General features: G+C 36.8%; 1 protein-coding gene across 1 annotated transcript in view; it reads left to right on the plus strand.

The window, feature by feature from the left end:
* The window catches only part of CDKL2 (cyclin dependent kinase like 2), a 54405-nt gene extending 36000 nt beyond the window's left edge, over positions 1-18405 (plus strand). The window contains exons 7-14 of the mRNA XM_030313665.2: positions 401-489; positions 2953-3088; positions 3961-4259; positions 4868-4961; positions 7376-7499; positions 7874-7980; positions 13930-14018; positions 16276-18405. Of these exons, the coding sequence (XP_030169525.1) occupies positions 401-489; positions 2953-3088; positions 3961-4259; positions 4868-4961; positions 7376-7499; positions 7874-7980; positions 13930-13995 (915 nt within the window). The 3' untranslated portion in view covers positions 13996-14018; positions 16276-18405. The remainder of the gene's footprint in view (positions 1-400; positions 490-2952; positions 3089-3960; positions 4260-4867; positions 4962-7375; positions 7500-7873; positions 7981-13929; positions 14019-16275) is intronic.
* The last annotated feature ends 5611 nt before the right edge of the window (positions 18406-24016 follow it).

Consider the following 24016-nt stretch of genomic DNA (forward strand, 5'->3'; position numbering starts at 1 on the left):
AAAAATAAAAAAATAAAAAACGTTGAAAAAAAAAAAAAAAAGTAGGTTGTTTGACCCTTAGAATTATCCACATAGTACAGTTTAATATGCTCCTCTGTCTTGTATTTCTTATAAACTAGAGCTAGAGCTCATCAGAATCAGGTTGATTTTTGGCAAGACCATGTCATAAGAGGTTTGTGTGTTTCCATCCAGAGACACCACATGTCTGATGGTCTTTCTTTTTGTGATATTAGCAACCACTAGTGGTCATTGTCTAGATTTGTATTTTTTTCTTTATCATTTATTATGTTTTTAAAGTTCATTGACTATAAACAGCAATTTTCTATTTTTCTACATTCAGAAATTTAAATGTAGGCAGTTTTTGTTTGATATGAGCTGTATGTATTCCTTGGTTTTCCAGAAATGCTTACATATTGACCCAGACAAAAGGCCCTTCTGTGCTGAGCTCCTGCACCATGATTTCTTTCATATGGATGGATTTGCTGAGAGGTATAGTACTGGCTCATGTTTTCCGGGGTGTCCCAACCTAGAGTTAAAGTAAAGGTATTTCTCTTATTTCTATACACACCCGCTTGTATACAGTCTCAAATATTGATCACCCTACCTCTATTCAGCCTTAGCAATACTGCAGTTCCTAGGAGTGGTCCCCCGCGTTCACTGAATTAGGGGTCTAGGTTGACATGAAGCAGTTACATCCTGCTTTTCTTTCTGTCTCCCTGTGGTGACGTCTACCACTCAGGTCACTGATTTGTGTGTTGCTACGAGTTCGTGTTGCCATCGTTTTGGGTACTGATGCATTTCCAAAGGTACCATCTCCTGTTGCCACTGTACCCACATCACACCCGGTCATGTGACACTGTTGCCAGTGCTGTGCTGGGACCTGGATGTGCCAAACTTGTGAGTGCCAGAGCTGCCGGTGCGGTCTCTTGTGCTGTCTCAGCTGCTGGCATCAGTGCAGCTAACAAAACCAAGAATAGTGAGATGAGTGGCAATGACAATGCTTGACATTTCTACCAATCCATTTAGTGTTTAGCTTAATGAAAGATACCTCAGTTCTCATATTGCATCTGCATTCAATTAGTTGTGTTAGGTTGTTTTGATTGAGATCTACAAACAAACCTTGGCCTCACATATATATGGAGTTGGAAAATGGAAGAGTATTTTAATAGCCCTTTTAGATAATTGTGGGTATTCTTTATTGAGTCCATAAACTAAATTTTGATACTATGCCAAAACCTGGCAGTAGTAGTTCTTAAGGGTTGGTTGCATTGCAGAGTCTGAAACATATCAGTGAGCTTTCCATACCCTGTTACATTAAAATCCATTTATCTATCTTCTTGCACTTTGAATAGAGCTTTTAGCCATGTGTGTTTTTGTGGTATCATTATTAGTCATTTGGAAAATACTATTTTGCTAAATAATGCAGATCTTTAAAATGGTGACACATTTCATTATATAGTATCAAAAAGTCACATTCTCTCTCATCAGAAAAGTCTTTTAAGTATTGGGAATCGGCTACAGTCACACTAGTGCACACAAGTTTAACAGAATTGTAATTTTGCATAAAAATGTGAATTTTAGGGGCGCCTGGGTGGCTCAGTCGGTTAAGCGTCCGACTTTGGCTCAGGTCATGATCTCGCGGTCCGTGAGTTCAAGCCCCGCGTCAGGCTCTGTGCTGACAGCTCAGAGCCTGGAGCCTGTTTCGGATTCTGTGTCTCCCTCTCTCTCTGACCCTCCCCCATTCATGCTCTGTCTCTCTCTGTCTCAAAAATAAATAAACGTTAAAAAAAATTTAAAAAAAAATGTGAATTTTATCGTCAACACAAATGCTGTCAGTTGTTTTCCTTTGCTCATTTTTTAAAAGTAAATGTTTGCAGAATACTCCAAGTCTGAATAACTGTAGTTTTCTGTCATCCTTTCTTTCAAGTAAAAAATGTTGCACGAAAGAAGTGGCTAGTTTAGTTTGTATCTCAAACAATAGCACAGTTCCTTTCCCTAAGACAGCCACTGCACTTCGGTTCGTAGCGGGGTGCTTCATGCACATTCCCTTCTTTCACACAGAATATGAAAAAAGACTTGTGTTCAAAGGTTTTGATTTAATAAAATTAATACTTCTTTATTATTTCATAAGGGACGTTCTTAAGCAAAACTGCCTTTGTTTTTTTAAACTGAGAATGTGTGTATGAATATGAAGAATGCCGTAACTGTCAGTTCAGTTTGGTGCCATTGCTTTAATTCTTGGTAAGGTGCCAGCGGTCTCACCTACCATTGCTTTTTACACCATCAATGCCAGTGTCAATGTAGAGGAAAAGCAGTCATCTTCCTATTAAGGTAAAGAATAGCTTTGACCTTGTGAACCTCCTGAAAAGTTCTCAGGGATTCCCAGGGTTCTACAGACTACCTTTTGAGAACTGCTAATCTAGGCCATACTTTTTCTCATTAAAAGCAAATGTTTTTTAATGTTTGTTTATTTTTGAGAGAGACAGCCACAGAGTGCGAGTGGGGGAGGGGCAGAGAGAAACACAGACTCCCAAGCAGGCTCCAGCACAGAGCCTTACCCGGGGCTCGAACTCACGAACCGTGAGATCATGACCTGAGCCAAAGTCAGACACTTAACTGACTGAGCCACCCAAGTGCCCCAATAATTTTTCTCATTTTAAATAACATAGTCTAGTTTAATACTCAATACAAAAAAAATCTTGAAAATGAATTTTTTCTTGGTTTATCTGTCTTATACAATTTTATTGTGTTTAAAAAAATTTTTTTAATGTTTATTTATTTTTGAGAGAGAGAGAGAGAGAGAGAGAGAGAGAGAGAGAGAGAGAGAGTGCAAGCAGGGGAGGGACTCAAACTCATGAAGCATGAGATCATGACCTGAGCCAAAGTTGGAGGCTTAACCCACTGCAGGCGCCCCTACAATTTTCTTGTATTGACGAATGTATTTTTATGTAGGTTTTCTCAGGAACTACAGTTAAAAGTACAGAAAGATGCCAGAAATATTTCTTTATCTAAAAAATCTCAAAGCAGAAAGAAGGAAAAGGAAAAAGGTGATTCCTTAGGCGAAGATAGAAAAATGCTTGTGGTACAGGTAAATGTCCATGTTTTCATGTGTATTAAATTTTAAATGTAATATATCCTTTTATTTTTGGAGGAAAATAAATGAATATAAAAAAAGAGGTTTTCTGAGCAGTGAGCAAGTTGTTAACTTTTAGCTTAGTTGTAAAAATGTACCTTCTCTATAGACGTTACCTTTTGAAAAACTGTCTTAACATATCGTGTTTTGAGTGCCTACTGTGTACCAGAGTGTGTATCAGACTGTGCAGTAGGTCTTGTCAGGAAGTCATACTTATCTAAGAACATTTAGACCCATGTACTCACATATAAACACATGGACACAAACACATGCATGTATCATTTTTTCCCTTAAATGATATGAGAGAAAAATATCATTTAAATTTTTTTGTATAAAGTAGAGCACTTTAAAATTGAGATTTGGGTATTTAATTTATTTGAAGTTTACATTTGCATGTTGGTTACCTAGAATCTGTTCTTGGTAAGGTAATTCCAATCCATCAACAATCCACTCACATTTTTTCAAATGAACCAAAAGAAGAAGGCAGTTCTCAGTTTTGTATTTCCTGACTTTAGATATATAGGAACAAAAGTAGTGATACTTAATTTCTCTTTCACATTTTTCTACTGAAATATATATAAATTTGATATATGTATGTATCATATTCACCTGATATATAGCAGAGCTATTGCATTTCTATTCAAAATAAATGTCTGACCAAGAATCCTGGGTGTAATTTTAATTCCATAGATAGAATAAAGAAAACAGGGGCATGAGAAGGTGATATTTATGGAATTCTGCAGTAGTTGACGAGTTCTTTACAGGAAGAGGTAATTTTTCATTCTCCTCAGATCATTAATGTTGTTAACATTTTTATTAATGGTCAGGATACCAATGCTGATCCCAGAGTTAAAGATTCTAAAGTATTTAAAATAAAAGGGCCAAAACCGGACGGAGAAAAAGTCGAAAAAGTCAGTCGAGCTTCAAATGCGAGCTGTCTCCCTGACAGTGGGATGAGCCGCATCACAACCGTGCCTTCTACAAGCCTCAGAGATTGCAGCAACGGAAGCGTGGATCACACCAGAAATCTAGGCGTGGCAATTCCTCCACTTGCGCACAATCTTTCCACGGTGGCTCCCGGTGTTAATTCTGGAATGGTGAATATCCCAGGAGTTCAGAGTCACAGGTATGAATGAAGAAAATAAGAACAAAATGTTGTTTCAGGGTATGTCTGCAAATTGTGAGTGTTAATCGATTCAGCCACATTCTACTTTCGGGCTTCTGGGTGCTCTTCATTCTTGTTCTGTTTCAAAATGCTTTTAGCCTCTGTAATGAAAGTTATTAGGATTTGATAAAAAAAAAATTCACCTGAGTCTTAAGAAAGTGGATTGTACTCTGTAAGGTGAAGAGGGTCTATAACTATTTATTCTAAAAATGTGAAAGGAGGTTATCATAATAAAAGAAATAATTGGTTTTGGGCGTCTGCTGCTACATGGTATGGCTGTGGGTATTTGGTGGTACAAAGAAGCTCATTTGGGAAATTTTGCTGAAAGAAAAGTAATTTATTTGTTTGGACTTGGGAGCGAGGTGGGAGGCACGAGGGTAGTGGTAAAGGACAGAACATTTCACCAGAATTATGTGCATTGTATGATTATGAATAGGCATTAAATGCTGATTAAACTGCATGTCACTTAGTTTTGTGTCATTTGGTTTTGGTTTTGTGGTTGAAAAAAAATAGTTACTGCTGGTTCTAACTTAAATTTGTTGTTGTTGTTGTTGTTGTTGTTGTTGCAGAGTGGATGAGAAAACCAAGAAGTATTGCATTCCATTTGTTAAACCACATAAACATTCTCCATCAGGCATTTATAATATTAATGTGACCACATCAGTAAGTGAACTATTACTCCCATGATAGAAGAGCAAGCATTAGTCATTTCTAGACTTCTATTAATGTTAAATATAATAGTGAAGAACTGGGAATCTTATTTGGAGACATATCGTAAAGTGGAACCTTAATTATACGTGTATCATCCCAACCTGTCACAATCATAAATGTGAAAGTCTTAAAGTTTAAGTAAGTTTTGTAAGTCTAGATGTTTAAATATATTATTTAAATGACATGTTTTAATTTTTTTAGTAACAGTAAATTTTCTTAATACTTGGTGATCAGTTTTTTTTTAGAGTAGGTGACAAGATAAATTGTTGTATCTCACATAAGATTTTTGGTGAAAGTATTCTAGGGGTGCCTGGGTGGCTCAGTCAGTTAAGTGTCTGACTCTTGATTTCGGCTCAGGTTATGGTCTCATGGTTTGTGGGTTCAAGCCCTGCACTGGGCACTGACAGTCAGAGCCTGCTTGGGATTCTCTCTCTCCCTCCCTTTCTCTCTGCCCCTCCCTTGCTCATGCTCTATCTCTTTCTCAAAATATATAAATAAACATTTTTTAAAAAAAGAAAGTATTCTATTTATTCATTTAATAAATATTTATTGATAACTTATTATGAGACACTGGAGATGAATCAATCTATCTCTCTCTTCAAGGAGCTCATGGTCTAGTAGAAGATCAACAAATTAAAACAGTGTCAGATTATAAGAATGGCAGCATGTACAAGACTCAGAGGTTTTCTGAAGGTTCAGAGGAGTGTTACTTTGCTTAACGTAACTGCCAGAATGCTTCTTTTTAAAGTTAACTTAAATCATCATCACTTTTCCATTGACTGGTCATCTCTGAGTCAAGACCAAAATCCTAACAGGGCTTGTAAGTCCCTGATTGACCCAGGTCCCCATCCCTCTTATTCCACCCCTGGCTACGCTCTCTCTCTCTCTCTTTTTTTTTTCTTTTGAAATTTTACTTGTTTTTAATGTTTATTTATTTATTTTGAGAGAGAGAGAGTAAGAACATGAGCAGGGGAGGGGCAGAGAGAGAGAGGGGGAGAGACACAATCCCAAGCAGTCTCTCGTGCAGAGCCCAATGTGGGACTCCATCTCACATTGGGATCATGTGAGATCATGACCCAAGCGGAAATCAAGAGTCAGATGCTTAACTGCCTAAGCCACCCAGGTGCCCCTGGCCTCTCTTACTCTTGGTCGATCTATTGCAACCCACTGATTTCCTTGTATTCCTTGAACCTGGCCAGACATGCGCCTATATTTGGGCTTTTGCACTTATTTCCTGTGCTTTAGAACATTTCTTCCCCCAGATAATCCAAAGAATTTGCTTCTTCTCCTCCTTGGCTTACATGAAGCCTTATTGTGAGGTCTTCCCTAGTATTAGAACTCATTTTGTCTCGCATTACTCTCTTTTCTCTCTCCTGGCTTAATTTTTTTCCATTACATACACCTACCAGCCTCTATATTTGCTTATTTATATATTGTCTGTCTCCCGAACTAGAATGTACATTTCCAAGGTAGGAATATGTGCTCTGTTTTCCTTACAGCTCTACCCCACACCTAGAACATGTCTAGCACCATAGAAAATGCTTACAGAATGTGGTGAATGAACTCTTGTGCCAGGGAATGGAGGTGTGGATGTATTCCCAAAGAGTATTTTTCTCTCAAATTTCCCTTGTCTACCCTTCTCGTTATCCTCAGAGCTGAACAAGAGTAGCCTTCTTTTCATATCTCTCATGATTTGGGCATTACATTTGCTTTTCTTTTAATTATTCTTGGCCCACGATTTCTGTATCCACAGTACTTTCCTTTTTTTAATACCCTACTGATTTCTTTGTAGATATTTTTGTGTTTTACATTCTTGATCTGCTTTGGAGGATTACTTTGATCAGCAAGGCTTTCAGAGGAGCTGGCTCAAAAGCACTTTGCTGGAATTGATATCAGCCTTCTTTCAGGCATTGCATAATCAACACTGGCTGTCAGTTTTAGATCTTATTTCTGTTTATCCTTATTTTTAAGAGGCCATCAAGAAAAGAGGTAGAGATTAATGGGAAGAAGACACACTTGAGTCTTAATGAAAATTATTGGAGGCAGAACTTTGCCTAAACTTTCTACAACACCTAGGTTGAAGACCAACCTGAGGTCTGAACTTACTATTTTTTGGACATGCAGATAGGTTTTTTTAAACTAATTATTTTATAACTAATTTGAACCAAGAGTCTTAGCATTTACTCTATTAAAAGAACAAGCAGAAAATTCCAAATAAAGAAACTCAAAATCTCATTACAGGACTTCTGAAGTTTTGTGTTATTCTTGAATTCCTAAATTTTAGGATATCAATATAGTAGTTACAAAAGAGGCAAGCCAAGCTTACCTGAAGGCTAATTCACTTGTGTTAATCATTCTGATCTTAGGTCCCAAGTGAAAAGAGCCTACTTCAGGCAAATAAGAAAAGAAGGGAATACTCAAAGGCAGATGTCCGTTTGCCTGAACTGAACTATAATCATCTCCCTGAACTAAGAGCCTTGGAAGGCATAGGTATGTATAATGCTTTTACTTTTCAGCCTTTTTGTTTATATTATTTAAAATTTATGTTACATTGGAATACTTGCTGGCTCAGTCAGTGGAGCATGTGACTCTTGATCTCAGGGCTGTAAGTTTGAGTCCTATGTTAAGTGTAGAGATTACTTAAAAATAAAATCTTAAAAAATAAATAAAATGTATGTTAAGTAAACTAACAAAATATTAAAAGTAAAAAATTGTAGTAGCTTTATGTGTTTCCATATGTAAATATTTACAGACTTATGTATGTAAATATGTACACTAAGTATATACTGAGGGACAGCTATAGAATGTGGAAAACTAATACAAATGTCTGATTTTTAAATGTGTTTGTGGTTATTTTTATCTAGCTCGAAATTCCAGGTTAATAAGGAAAGAGAACAAAAATCTCTCAGAATCTCGAATTCCTTCTCTGGCCACTATTGACTTGCACGCCCCCAGTATTGGATTACATCAGGTACAGAAATACTTTATAGGTTAGATAGAACTTGGGTCTCATGTCCTTATTAAAGTATCTTAGGGAAAGCTCGCTCTTAAGGATTGGGCAGGTTAATTGGTGGGATCCATACAATTTTGTTTGTCAAAGTTTTTCTTACTGTTCATTGCACTTAGTACCTTTATTACATGTATACTTATATAGACATTTTCCAGCTTACCGTCATCAGTTTTTTATAGATTAACATTGTGTGTGTGTGTGTGTGTGTGTGTGTGTGTGTGTGTGTGTAGCCTAGCTATGGCTTTTATATAACTTTTGTGGTAACTCATAGTATTTCACTGAGTTAACCCCAAAGCTATAACCTATCTTTCACTCTTTGAATTGCCTGTATTCTTTTAAAATGTATCCTCTATTTGACATGTTTCCCCAAGACTATCTACTTTGTGCATGTTAAAGACTTGCTATTCTATATATAATTATTTTTCTATAATTTCTCTTAATTCTACAGAATATTTATGTTTCTGCTGCTTTAATAACAGTCCTATCACTCATTTTTACATTAAGAAAACTTGCAAACTTTTAAATTCCCTGAGCCAACCATAACTGGGTATAAATTTTGGATATGCATCATTGTACTTACAGATTTCTCACCTCTCCTTGATGCTAGGCAACTTTTGTTTTGGAATTTAAGTCTCCATCCTCATTTAAGTATTGCCTCCATATCTATGTGGATGTTTTTTTTCTACTACGCCTTAAATAGTTTGGTAGAGCTCAATCAACAAGGGAAATTATGTTGTTGAGGGCAACAAATTACAGAGGCAGTTACACAGTGACCCTGAGAAAAAGGTTTTTTGACTGCTATTACTTTGCCTTATCTCTTGTTAACAATTTCTGCAGCAATATAATCAAAACTAAATAAATTCCTGTTGCATGAAGATTAATTACCATCACAAATTTTACTTTTAGGAACTATAGTATCTCAATAAATTCCTTGTATATGCCTAAAATTTAATGTGGATTTTAAAGGTGCAGGATTTTTCACTTGCTGTCTGTGAGGGTACTATTGTTCAAAACCACTTTTCAGGGTTCACATAACCAAATCTTGTCTCATGAAATAGAAGAAAGGCTTTGGCAGCCTTCATACGTCAGTATTTTTATTTGGTTGATTTGAACTATTCCTTTGATATTTATAAACTTGTTCTGCATTTTTACTCTTAGTTTATTTGTTCATTTCCCAGTTGTATTTAAAATACAATAAAGGAGAAAGTAGGTGTAGTGAAAAACACAAATCAACACCAAAATAACATGAGTTTATATGTGGAAGATGTCAGTGGGAAGAGAAACAGCGAGAGACTGAAAGCAAAAGGCTTTCTGGCAGAAGCTGTGACTTGCCTTGCACTCTTACGTTATGGTATGGATCAATACGTTGAACTTCATTTTTGTTTCTGTGCATAACACAAACATTTTCACATTTATAAAAGTCTATTATGTACCTTCTGGAACACCCGTAAGATAGGTTTTTGTAAGTAAAGTATTGCATAACCCGTGGACTCTGTCTCCACTTGTCCACCTCCTGCACACTTACACACATTATATACTTCTATGTGTATGTATCTACATATTTTTTCTCTAAGTGGTGTTTAAGCATCATCTCACAAATTTTGATGTGTTGTGTTTTTCATTATTGCTCAGTCCAAACATTTTCTTAGTTCCCTTGTAATTTCTTCTTTAACCCAGGAATTATTTAGAAACATGTTGTTTAGTAGTTATTTAGCGTTTCCTTAGATATTTTATTATTATTGATTTGTAATTTAATTCCATATGGTCAGAGAATATACTGTGTATGATTTTGATTATTTTAGATTCATTGAGATGTGTTTTATGGCTCAGCAGATGGTCCAACATGGCGAATGAACCTTGTTTCCTTGAAAATAATGTATATTCTTCAGTCGTTAGACATAGCCTACTACAAATGTGAAATTAGATTAAGGTGGTTGGTAGTATTCTTCAGATCTTCTATATCCTTAATGATTTTTTTGTTTGGTTCTATCAGTTCTTGAAAGAGTGCTGTCAAAATCTTTCACTGACTGTGGAATTATTTATTTTTCTCTTATATCTGTTTATTTTTGTTTCCTGTATTTTAAATCTCTATTATTAGGTACATACACACTTATAATAGTTTTTGTCTTCCTGATATATTATCACTTTTATCATTAGAAAATGCCTCTCTTTATCACTTGTGGTGCTCTGTGCCATGAAACCAATTTTATCTGAGATTAAAATAGCCACTCGAGCCTACTTATTTGTCTCCATGGTTTATTTATCTTTTTACTTTTATATTATCTGTTTCTTGTTGTTGTTGTTGTTGTTGTTGTTGTTGTTGTTGTTTTAATGTACAACATTTCATAGAAGTAGGGTCTTTCTTTTGTATCCATTCTGTCAATTCCAATTCTGTTCATTGGAATGTGTTTCCTATTATAGCTAGTAAACTTCTACCAACTTAAAATATTTACTGTCTCACAGTTTCCATGGGTCAGAAGCCTAGGAATAGCTTCTTCTCCCCTTGAGTCTCACAGACCCCAAATCAAGATGTCAGCGGGACTGCATTTCTTTCTGGAGACTCTAGGGGAGAATCTATTTCCAGGCCCGCTCAGATTGTCGGCAGAATTGAGTTTCATGAGGTTGTGGGACTGAGGTCCCTGTTTCTTTTCTGGCTGACACCTGGGGGATGCTGTCACCTTCTAGAGGCTGACCACATTCCTTGGCTCATGGTCTGGTTCTGCCATCTACAAAGCTAGTAATAGTGATCAAATCCTTCTTACTCTTTGACCCTCCTTTACCTCCCCTTCTGCCTCATCTCTGACTTCCTCTTCTGCTTTTAAGAGGCATGTGATTGGCCTTGCAGGCCTACATTGCACCTGCCAGGATAATCTTTCTATCTTAGAGTCACATGATTAGTAACATTAATTCCATGTGCAAAGTTGCTTCAGAGCAGTAGCTACAATAGTTTGATTGACTAACCAGGTGATATCTTTAGAATTCTGCCTGCTAGTAAATACTTAGGCCATTAACATTGAATGTGATTATTGATATATCTGGATCTAGCTCTATGTTTATACATATGTGTGTATATATATATATATATATATATATATATATAGTTGTTGTTTTTTGTTTATTTCTTTGTTTTCCCTTTTTAGTCTTCTTTTGTATTTGAATATTTTTAGGATTGGCTTTTGGGTATATTTCTTGGTATTATTTTTTTTAGTGATTACTCTAGGGATTGCAATATATATTAACTAACCTTCCACAGTCTACTTAGAGTAAATATTGTACCACTTGTAAAATGTAGTGGTAAGCATATTTCCTTTTACTTCAACCTGGACTTTATGTTAGAATTCTTTGTCTTATTTACATACACCAAAAACCCCACTACATTGTCATATATTTTGCTCTAAATAGTCATAGATATTTTAAGCAATTTATGGAAATAAGTAGTCTTCTATATTTACCTAACTACCTGCTGTTTCTGTTGTTCTTCCTTCTTTCTTAAAGATTATACTTTTATTCTCTGGTATCATTTTTCTTCAGCTTGAAAAACTTCCTTTAGCATTTCTTCCAGAGCAAGTCTGATGGGTGACAAACTCTTTTAGTTTTCCTTCATTTGAGAATGACTTTATTTTGTCTTCATCCCTTAAATATATTTTCAATGGATATATAATATGAGTTGGTAGGTTTTTAAAAACTTTTTTCTCCCAGGACTATAAGGACATCATTCCTCTGTCTTCTGATCTCTCTGATTTCTGTCAGAATGTGGGACATTCTTAGGCATTTGAATTGTTCATATGTATGTAATGTCTCATTTTTGTCTACCTGTTTTCAAGATTTTATCCTCATCGTTTTGTGTTCATTAGTTTTAATAAGATGTGTCTAGGGGCGCCTGGGTGGCGCGGTCGGTTAAGCGTCCGACTTCAGCCAGGTCACGATCTCACGGTCCGTGAGTTCGAGCCCCGCGTCAGGCTCTGGGCTGATGGCTCAGAGCCTGGAGCCTGTTTCCGATTCTGTCTCCCTCTCTCTCTGCCCCTCCACCGTTCATGCTCTGTCTCTCTCTGTCCCAAAAATAAATAAACGTTGAAAAAAAAAAAAATTTAAAAAAAAAAATATAAAAAAATAAAATAAATAAAAAAAAAAAAAAAAAAAAAAAAGATGTGTCTAAGCATAGTTTTCTTTGTATCCTGTTTGGCATTTGCTGAACTTCTTGATTTGTTCTTTGATTTTGCCAAATTTGGAAGTTTTTGGTCATTATTTCTTCAAAAATTTTTTTCTGCCATAATCTCTCTCTCTTTTTTTTTCTGAGAGTCCAGTGACATAGATATTAGACTTTTTGGTATTTTCTACAAGTTCCTGAGACTCTGCTTTCTTTAATCTTTTTTTTTTCTTTTTTTATCTTGGCTCTTCACATTGGGTAATTCCTATTGATTTATCTTTAAGTTCTTTGATTCTTTATCTTGTTGTTTCCCTTCTGCTATTAAGCCCATCCAGGGAGATATTTAAATTTCAGATGCTGTTTTATGTATGTATGTATGTATGTATGTATGTATGTATGTATGTATGTATTTAGAAAGTATATGAGCGGGGAGGGGCAGAGAGAGGGGGAGAGAGAGAATCCCAAGCAGGCTCTGCCCTGACAGCACAGAGCCCAATGCAGGGCTAAGATCCCACAAACCGTGAGATCATGACCTGAGCTGAAACCAAGAGTTGGATGTTTAACTGACTGAGCCACCTAGGTGCCCCCAGATACTGTATTTTTAAGTCCTAAAATGTCCACTTGGTTCTTTTTTAGGGCTTTTATTTCTCTGCTAAGAATTCCTGTATTTTCATTCATATCGATCCCGAGGTGACCCAAATATTGGGACTTTATAAACTTAATTAAGTTATATATACCTGTATAGCATATATATTTCTGCATCTGTTGATTGCCGTTTCCATTGAGAATTGATGACACATTCCTGGATCTTTTTATGGCCAATAACTTTGATTGTATCTTGGAAACTGTTAATATTACGTTGTGTAGCCTCCAGGTCCTGTTATAACCCTCTGGAGAATGTGGACGTTTTATTTTAGCAGGCAGTCATTGAAGTTTTGTTCTCACTGCAAATTCTGCCTTATCTCTTGTGAGAAATGTTTTAAATCTCAGTTCTCTAAGTCTTTGATATCGTAGTTTGCATCTGTCCTGTGTTTGTGTGGTTCAGGGGTTAGCTGGAGACTTGTGCAGGTAGTTCAAATCTCAGCTCAGTTCGCCAAGCTGTTGCTGCTCTGGGTTTGGAGCTGCTGCATGCATGCATGCGTCAGGAGCTGGGCTCAGACTCCCGTCAGTCTATACACAGAATTAGGGAGTCCCTTGCTCTAGTTCTGTTCGCTCCAGGACCAACCCACCCCCATACTTTGTGGCTTGCAGGGTTTCTCTGGGATAACAAGGGAGTTTCTTTCAGACTTTTAGCTTTTTGTACTTCTTCACTACTCTGAGACTAGGGCCTGCCTTTTGGGCAAAGTCACAGGAGCAAAAAATAAACAAAATTGGAAACCTACCCCCCATGTGAAGGATCACATTTCCAACTTTTGACCCCTCTCCTTAATCTCCAGTTGTTTTTCATATTTTTCCTAAAGGGTTTTTTTTTGTTTTTTTGTTTGTTTATTTGTTTGTTTGTAATAAGTAGGAGAGATGGGTTGTAGTGGGTTTACACTACCTTGGCACATCAGAAGCATCTTTTTAACACACGTATCACCAAAGAGGTCAAAGAATAACAGCCTCTTACTTCATCATCGTCTTCTGTGCAAGCAGCTTGCGCTATGAATGGTTAATTATAAACACCTGATACTTGAACAACAAGAATTGGGATTTTCGGGGGGGGGGGGAGTGAGACTTTTACAATTTTTGAGAATCTTTAATGCTTGATTATTAACTTACAGGTTTCAGGATCTCCCCTGTCAGATGATTTGGAGGCTGATTTGCCTCGAATGGAGCACCAGCACTGAGAGTCATTTTGGTTCTGAACTGGGTATGTCTGGTTTCTCATACTTAATGCAAAGTAAACCTTCCATGGGAGATATTTTGTAGCTTGCTAAAGGCCAAATTCTGCCGTTAAGCATTCTCTAGTGATTGATTCTGTGAGAACACCTGGTAGAGAAAGAATTGTGCCACTTAAAAAAAAGAAGTAGTGTTTGTCTTTGGGATGAAATCCCTTTTCATGGAGCTTACAGCTCTTGCCCTTAAACTAATCTCCTGTGTTTTATTGGATACAGTAAGGTGAATTCAGGGTGATGAGTGCAGTGGAAGGATATATACTTATCTCCCTTATCAGTCATTTGCCCTTTGGGCTCGTAAAGCAAGAAAGACGAAATGATTGCTTGGTAATCTTTTTCCCAATAAAGAGGGATCAGCACTATTCTAGATGATTGCCTTCCTTTTTATTTTTATATTGTATTTTTTTATATTTGTTTCTGATGGACTTTATTATTGTCCTGCTACTCCACCACGGTAAAAAGGGAGCTACAAGCTCCAGGCCTGCGCCATGTGTCTGCACAGCAAGAACAGGACCCACCGGCACACGTTCCCACCCCACCGGGGACCTACCCCCAGGAGAAAAATGTTACAAATGTTTTTAAAAAGGAAAACAGAGTAAATTAAGAACTCACTTGATTAGGCACCAACAGTGATTTGAAAAATTAAGTGTCAATTTTAAATGGTAACAGGATTGCCTTCCTTTTAAATATAACTGTTTAGTACTAAAAAAATGAAAACCAAAGATCAGACCTTTTGAGTGGCAATTTGGTATGTGACCTCAGACCAGTCACCTAATGTTTAATATCTTATTAACTCTGTAAAATATGATGGTAATAAAATCCCACACTCTCATAAATGTACTGTTGGAATTAATCTGTTAACCTCCACAAAGCATTTATTTAATTTAATTTAATTTTTTTAAATTTACATAAGTTAGTTAGCATATAGTGCAACAATGATTTCAGGAGTAGATTTCTTAATGCCCCTTACCCATTTAGCCCATCCCCCCTCCCACAACCCCTCCAGTAACCCTCTGTTTGTTCTCCATATTTAAGAGTCTCTTCTGTTTTTATATTATTTTTGCTTCCCTTCCCTTATGTTCATCTGTTTTGTCTCTTAAAGTCCTCATATGGGTGAAGTCATATGATTTTTGTCTTTCTCTGACTAATTTCACTTAGCATAATACCCTCTAGTTCTATCCATGTAATTGCAAATGGCAATATTTCATTCTTTTTGACTGCCGAGTAATACTCTATTGTGTGTGTGTATATACATATATATATGTATATATATACATATATATATACATATATACGTGTATATACACATATATATACATATATATGTGTATATACACGTATATATGTATATACACACATATATATACATATATATGTGTATATACATATATATATACATATATATATAGTATATATACATATATATATACATATATATATATATATATATATATACATATATCTCCTTTATCCACTCATCCCTTGATGGACATTTGGGCTCTTTCCATACTTTGGCTACTGTTGATAGTGCTGCAATAAACATTGGGGTGCATGTGCTCCTTCGAAACAGCATACCTGTATCCCTTGGATAAATACCTAGTAGTGCAACTGTGGGGTCGTAGGGCATTTCTATTTTTAATTTTTTGAGGAACCTCCATACTGTTTTCCAGAGCAGCTGCACCACTTTGCATTCCCACCAGCAGTGCAAAAGAGATCCTCTTTCTCTGCATCCTTGCCAACATCTGTTGTTGTCTGAGTTGTTAATATTAGTCATTCTGACAGCTGTGAGGTGGTATCTCATTCTCCACAAAGCATTTTGAACGTCTGTGACATCAAATGTGAATTTACTATGAAGTGAACAAATCTTAAGTTTTAATTCCTCATTGGTACAGGGCCCTTTCTAGGTGCTGGGAGACGTCTTTGCAATGCACTCATTATACGTACTATATAAACTGTAGCCTCTATAAAACTTGGATCTATTTTGTCAAAACTAGTCATTATTTACATAAAAGGAGATGGTGTGCTACACATGACAGTTTTGGTTGATAATTATCCTAAAGGTTTTCTTTAAAATCTTGTTTTTGTTATATACGTTCTTAAGTTTTCTTAGACTGTGTAATACTTACAATATTATAAATATATTCAATGTGAGAAAGGAAGTAAGATATAAATCACTTTCTAGAAAGATTTTATGTAAACTCTTTGGTTGCCTGTATCCCCCTGTGCTTTTAGATGCTACTCTAGCCCTTGAGATGACATCTTCTTGTGACCAAAGTGCTGATATCCTACAAAGAGAGATTTGTGGTTTTGGTCATTTGCTTTTGAACTGCCTGCATTTTCTGGGAAAGGCCTTGTAGAAGAAAAAAGACAAAGACTTCCAAGTGTTTCGAAGGAAGATTGAACAAGTGCCCCTCCCCAACTGCTATCCCATCACCTTTCAAGTCCACTGTTGCTATTTCAAGATATATCCAATGGAAGAATAGTGATATGGTTCTTGTTCCACGAATGTGTATTTACTGTTAGTAGATTGTGATTTAAAATTACCCAAGATTAAAAATGAGTTTAAAAAGGGAGAGAGAAACATTATAATGGTTATGTTATTTATGCATTGAACTCTGTGTTATCTGTATAAATGTGTACATTTACTTAGGAATGGGTTTGGTGGTGGTAGGTGATAAAAACTAGGATCACTTGAAGAAATGAAAAAACTAGTATCAGGAAGAGAAAATGTTTCCTTTACCATAACGTACCTATTAATATACATTTAAAAAGCTTGCTTGTTTCTAGGCTTTAAGGAGATATGTAACTGCTCTCTATGGATAGATGTATATCTTTGGTTTCTGTGATTATCGTGATTGATGTTTGATTGTTGTACTGTGGCAATCTGGCCTCTCTGCTGATCTTCTATGAACCACACTGATGCAAATTTCTCAAAGAAACCTTTTATTTCTCATGACTTAGTATGACTCTGACATCGGGTAGTCCTCTGTATTGTGAGATTCTGGAGCCAGTGTTCCTGCATGCGGGAACATGATTATGGAATGAGAATGGTGAAGGAGAATTTTGTAGGTATACCTTGGAGTTGAGGACTATGCTTCTCCTTGAAAGGGGAAGTATATACATACAAAACCAGGAGATGGGAAGCAGTGTTACTGATTGACTACGACTGGTTACTTTTCTCTAGGCCACTTACTGTTGAACTCCCCAGCTGAAGAGGCTTTGGGGAGGAAGTGTCCACTGTTATGGACCTCACTCCTGTCCTGATAGTTTGAAGGTGATATCAGACAGAACCCAGAGATGCTCCTGTCTTCTCATTTCCTCAAACACATAGGCCTTCCCCAAAGCTCTTCACGAACATGCAAAAATATCTACCTACATACAGTCCACACACTGTTTCTCATGCCCCAGTCCATGACTTCCAGGTGGGAAGTTTAAGCCAATTTGGCTGTAGGTTTTTGGCTTCTAGGTTGCTGGTCACGCTCTGAATTTATTTTAGAGAATGGCTGTTAAGGGGACCAGAATTTGTGTGTTTTTTTTTTGCCTTAACCAGTTAACGATGTGTTGTTTTTTCCAAAAGGCATTGACTAAAACTTAGCCCAACAATTTAACTAATACTCTTTTCTATTACTCTGAGGAGCTTAATAATAAAATTCTGACCTTAGATACTTTGTCCTCAAAAAAGCAGGACATTCAGGAGGAGGCAAAATGAGAGATTCCAATGTAGAAGTCTATAGGTGGTTCAATTAAAATTTGGTCTTGATTTTGAAACTCTATTTTTAACCTCTGACCAGGTGTTTGACTACATTGGTATGGCTAATATGCTAAAGACAGTTAATGTATAGACCTTAATAGGCTTCACATTAAGATATTATTTTATTTTTACTTAAAAAATATTGCCAATAGACTGTACAGTGTGGAAAGAAGACAATATTTCAAAGTCAAGTGGCTTTCCAGCTTATTTCGATGTTATTTTTATTTAAAGATCACCTCAATGACTGAGGATCTAGGATCAATTAACTTTTTGTCTCTGTATTTGCTTTTGTTGTATTTTGCCTATTAACACATTTTGTGAACTTTAGAATTAAGGAACTAAAAATAATTTACCGTAAGTGCAAGTTGAGATTCAAAGATCATATCTGGTTAGAACCTTGGCAGAACTACTTGAAAAAGAAGATTTTGCAAACTGGCCTATAGATACTGAACCAAAGTAATTCTTTCTTTCAGCTTAAGATTACTTTGCTCTCCTTAGAAGAATATGGTTAAGCCTAATAGGAAATATGTATACGTATTGGTGGGGAGAAATGGGCTTGCTGTGTGGATGTATGTTTTAAAATGAATAAATATTATACCTTACTGAGCTCCATAGATGGCTTTATTTGCATTTATTTAATGAAGAGAATACAAATAATGTGTATAGCACTTTATGGTACTTAGATAAATTTTAAATTATCTGTTAATTGTTTTGGGGGGGAAACTTTGATATAGAGGTGGCAAGTTAGTTATCTTTTTTAAATTATTTTAAATTTTAATTCCAGTATGGTTAACATATAGTGTTATATTAGTTTCAGGCATACAATATAGTGATTCAGCAATTCTATACATTACTCAGTGCTCATCTAGATAAGTGTACCCATAATCCCCTTCACCTATTTCACCCGTTCCCCCACCCACCTCCCCTCTGGTAACCCTCTGTTTGTTCTCTAAGGGTCTGCTTTTTGGTTTGTCCCTCCCCCCCTCCTTTGTTTTGTTTCTTAAATTCCACGTATGAGTGCAATCATATGATATTTGTCTTCCTCAGCCTGACCTATTTTGCTTAACATTCTACTCTCTGGATCCATCCATGTTGTTGTGAATGACAAGATTTCATTCTTTTTTTATGGCCGAATAATATTCCACATATATATATATATCCCATATTAAGATTCTTTATATATATAAAGAATATATATATTTTTTATCCACTCATCGATCGATGGACACTGGGCTGCTTCCATAATTTGGCTATCGCAAATAATGCTGCAATAAACATACGGGTGCATATATCCTTTGGAATTAGTATTTTCATATTCTTGGGTAAATACCTAGTAGTGGACATTATTGAATCATATGGTAGCCCTAATTTTAATTTTGTGAGGAACCTCCATACTGTTTTCCACAGTGGCTGCACCAGTTTGCATTCCCACCAACAGTGCGTGAGGGTTCCTTTTCTTCCACATCCTTGCCAACACTTGCTGTTTCTTATGTTTTTGATTTTGGTAATTCTGACAGGTTTGAGGTGATATCTCATGGTAGTTTTGATTTGTATTTTCCTGATGGTGAGTGAGGTTGAGAATCTTTTCATGTTTCTGTTGGCCATGTGTATATCTTTTTTGGAGAGATGTCTGTTCATGTCTTCTGCCCATTTTTAATTGGACTTTTTATTTTTTGGGTGTTGGAAAGTTAGTTTTTTTTTTTTTTTTTAACGTTTATTTATTTTTGAGACAGAGAGAGACACAGCATGAACAGGGGAGGGGCCGAGAGAGAGGGAGACACAGAATCAGAAGCAGGCTCCAGGCTCTGAGCCATCAGCCCAGAGCCCGACGCGGGGCTCGAACTCGCGGACTGCGAAATCGTGACCTGAGCTGAAGTCGGACGCTTAACCGACTGAGCCACCCAGGTGCCCCGGAAAGTTAGTTTTTTTATACAGCACATGATACAAGCTACCTAGGCATAAAGTAACATGTCTTGTAAAGACTGCTTGGTCAAAGCTGTAACAGACTGAGGCTTAGAGTTTGGGTCTCCTGATTGAGAATCCTTTTCTCAGTTAGAATAGATGACTTCCTATTGAAATGGGAACAAAGAAGTCATGTTTCCTTATGTGACTCTCTCATTATTTGTTCTTTTATCTGAGTTGTGCTACAATAGAACTTTCGATCTGCACTAAACTCTGAGTCAGACTAGACTGAAAAATGTGATTAACTTGTTTTCTAAGCCTTCCTGTATAAAACTGAACCACTGGCAGGGAATTAGAAACAGCAAGGGTCACTGCTCCTAAGGCTTTAAGGCTGGTTCTTGTGAATTGGACTAAATGAATTTTTCTTTATTGTTTTGTGATGTGTTCTTACATTGGTAATGGACTCTTAACATACCTCTATGTGAATGAAAAATTACATTTTCCATTCACTGCTTTTATAAGGCCTTATTTTTTCTGTTTAACTTCAGACATGAGAAAATTTGAAACTGTAATTAACATACAGTGTATTTGTTTCTTAACATGGCCTTCTGAGAAGTACCTTACCACAAACCTTGACATCACTTCTCATCACTTGTAAGTAACTTGTGATTTAGAGCTTTGTGTTTATAGATGTTTGTGGATATCTGATGTTGGATGTACTATACACTGAGAAATTTTCTCTTAAAAAAATCCACCCACAAATGTTATTTTCCTTTGTTTTCAGTGAAATTTTATTTCTCTCCATTACATAGCCTTATTCAATCCTTTCTCGTTCTACTTTGGCATGCAGGATCATCTGTAGAAGTGAGAAAGATTCTAGCAAAATTTTAGAAAATGTATCATTGGTTAACATGAATTTAAAATAAGAAAGAATCAGGGAATTGAAACTAAAATATCTCCATTCAGTATATTTCTGTCTCTAGTCAATGGGAGTATCTCCTATCAGTCACGAGACTAGGGTTTTTTTGTCAGTTTATACCCATTCAGCTATCTCCTTGCTTCTAGGTATGGAAAGTTATCTCTATTAACATAGCTGCTAGAATTTAAAACTATCCCTCCTCCCCATGACAACAGTGTTCCAACTGGCTACTTTCCTCCCCAACTTGTTTTTAGCCCCATCATTCCTTTTGCTTACATGTATACCTACTGTCTTTCCCCCCAACTATATGTATATGTATATGTATATGTATATGTATATGTCTATATCTACATATCTATATCTAAATATCTCTATATATCTATATTTATATATAGATATATAGATATTTATATCTATATCTATATTTATATATAGATATATATAGATAGATATATATAGATATGTAGATATAGATATGTAGATATATAGATAGTAAATATATAGAAGATACTGTGTGTGTGCGTGTGTGTGTGTGTGTAGAAAAGTTGTTTATTAAGTTGTTCCTAGACTCTCCAGAAGAGTCAGGGCCTGATTCTGAGGTCCGTATGCAAGAACAATAATCCAGTGTCATCACCCCCACTAAATTTTCTGTGTCTCTAAAGATGGGAACTATTCAAAAGAATAGGAATAGGGAACATCCTATTTATCTATTTTTGTTCCACACCATCTCACACAGTGATTTCCATGTGACAATAGGAATAATCCTATGAAGGAAGGAATATAAGCCGTATTTTATAGGCAAGTTACTAGGCTTAAAAGGCTTAAGGAATTTACTCAGCCCCGCTCAGTCAATGGTAGAGCAGTGTGTGTTTGTTGAAATAAATATATGGGTATGGTTATTTAGAACTGGAATGAATGTAAACTTTTTTTTTTTTTTTAACGTTTTATTTATTTTTGAGACAGAGAGAGACAGAGCATGAACGGGGGAGGGGCAGAGAGAGAGGGAGACACAGAATCTGAAGCAGGCTCCAGGCTCCAAGCCATCAGCCCAGAGCCTGATGTGGGGCTTGAACTCACGGACCGTGAGATCGTGACCCGAGCCGAAGTCGGACGCCCAACCGACTGAGCCACCCAGGCGCCCCTGTAAACTTTTTTGTTTAGATAATATAAACCTTGGGAGATTAGACTCCTGGAGTCACATGCTTCGTCATTCACTTATGGAGGAGGAAGTGCGTTTCTCTAGCCACCAGACAAAACTTCACTTCACTCTAAGCCAAATTTGGATATTGCTCACTGTGAATCGAGCACTGTAGCCAGGGGAATGGCATGCACCTATTGGCTTGAGCCTCTGTTAAATTCCTTTATCTGAATTAATAATGACAGGAGCAAAAGGAAACAGGATTCTTTTGATTGGTTTAGGCCAATGTCAGTTTACCCGTGGAACCACCCAGCTTGGAGAATATACATAGAATGGATGCTGGAGAAAGAGTCACAAAGCTCAGCAGAGATGGATATTTGGAGCTGCAAAAGGTAGGCTTCATTTTAGATTTTGACTGGTTCTTCCAAACTGTACTCTAAAAAATGCTGTACTGTTTCCCACCAACAGTGTATGAGAAAGTATTTCCTGACACCCAGACCATATTTGATATTACTAATAATTTCCATTTTGACCAGTCTGATGGGTGGAACTCATCTCTTTAGTTTATATTTTCTTGTTTACTACTGAGGTTACACATATTTTATATAATTATTCTTTTCGTATGTTTATCAGTCATTTGGTTTTCTCCTTCTGTGAATAAAAGATATTAAAGGTCTTATGGGGCGCCTGGGTGGCTCAGTCGGTTAGGCGGCCGACTTCGGCTCAGGTCATGATCTTGCGGTCCGTGAGTTCGAGCCCCACGTCGGGCTCTGTGCTGACAGCTCAGAGCCTGGAGCCTGTTTCAGATTCTGTGTCTCCCTCTCTCTGACCCTCCCCTGTTCATGCTCTGTCTCTCTCTGTCTCAAAAATAAATAAGATGTTAAAAAAAAATTAAAAAGATATTAAAAGTCTTAAAAAAAAGGTAGATTGTAGCTTGAGTTTTGGAGATTTTCCTTTGTAAATGTTTTTCCTACCTCCTGAAAACAAAGCCAAATTCCAGACTAAGATCATATAGTTTGGCTCAAGGTATATTTTAGATCAAAATTATTTTGTACTGGGGTGCCTGAGTGGCTCAGTTTGTTGAGGGTCTGACTTCTGTTCGGGTCATGATCTTGTGGTTCATGAGTTCGAGCCCTGCATCGGGCTTGCTGCTGTCAGTGTAGAGCCCGCTTTGGATCCTGTCCCCCTCTCTTTCTGCTCCTCCCCCACTGACACTCTCTCTCAAAAATAAATTAAACATTAAAAAATTAAAAAAAAATATTTTGTACTGGGAAATGCAACCCAGCCAGTAGAATGTATTTATTTATTTTTAAATTTTTATTTTAATTCCAGTACAGTTAACATACAGTGTTACATTCATTTCAGGTGTAGAATACAGTGATTCATTAATTCCACGTATTACTCACTGCTCATTAAGATAAGTGTACTCTTTTATTTTTTATTTATTTATTTTTTTTCAACGTTTATTTATTTTTGGGACAGAGAGAGACAGAGCATGAACAGGGAAGGGGCAGAGAGAGAGGGAGACATAGAATCGGAAACAGGCTCCAGGCTCTGAGCCTTCAGCCCAGAGCCCCACGCGGGGCTCGAACTCCCGGACCGCGAGATCGTGACCTGGCTGAAGTCGGACGCTTAACCGACTGCACCACCCAGGCGCCCCAAGTGTACTCTTTTAAAAAAAATTTTTTTTAAACATTTTTTCATTTTTGAGAGAGAGCATGAGCGGGGGAGGGGCAGAGAGAGAGGGAGACACAGAATCTGAAGGAGGCTTCAGGCTCTGAGCTGTCAGCACAGAGCCCAATGTGGAGCTCGAACTCACCAAAGGTGCGATCATGCCCTGAGCTGAAGTTGGAGGCTTAACTGACTAAGCCACCCAGGCACCCTGATAAGTGTACCCTTAACCCCCTGTATCTATCTATTTCACCCATTCGCCTACCCATCTCCCTTCTAGTAACCCTCTGCTGGTTGTCTATTTAAGGGTCTGTTTTTTGGTTTGTCTTTCTCTTTCCCCCCCTTTGTTTTGTTTTTTAAATTCCACATATGAGTGAAATCATATGGTATTTGTGTTTCTCTGAGTGGCATATTTTGCTTAGCATTATACTCTCTAGATCCACCCAAGTTGTTGCAAATGGCAAGATTTCATTTGTTTTTTTTTGTGGCTGAATAATATTCCATCGTATATATGTACACCATATCTTCTTTATTCATTCATTTTCCAATGGACACTTAGGTTGCTTCCATAATTTGGCTATTAGAATAACGC

Source organism: Lynx canadensis, chromosome B1, assembly GCF_007474595.2.
Source record: "Lynx canadensis isolate LIC74 chromosome B1, mLynCan4.pri.v2, whole genome shotgun sequence".
Classification (NCBI taxonomy): Eukaryota; Metazoa; Chordata; class Mammalia; order Carnivora; family Felidae; genus Lynx; species Lynx canadensis.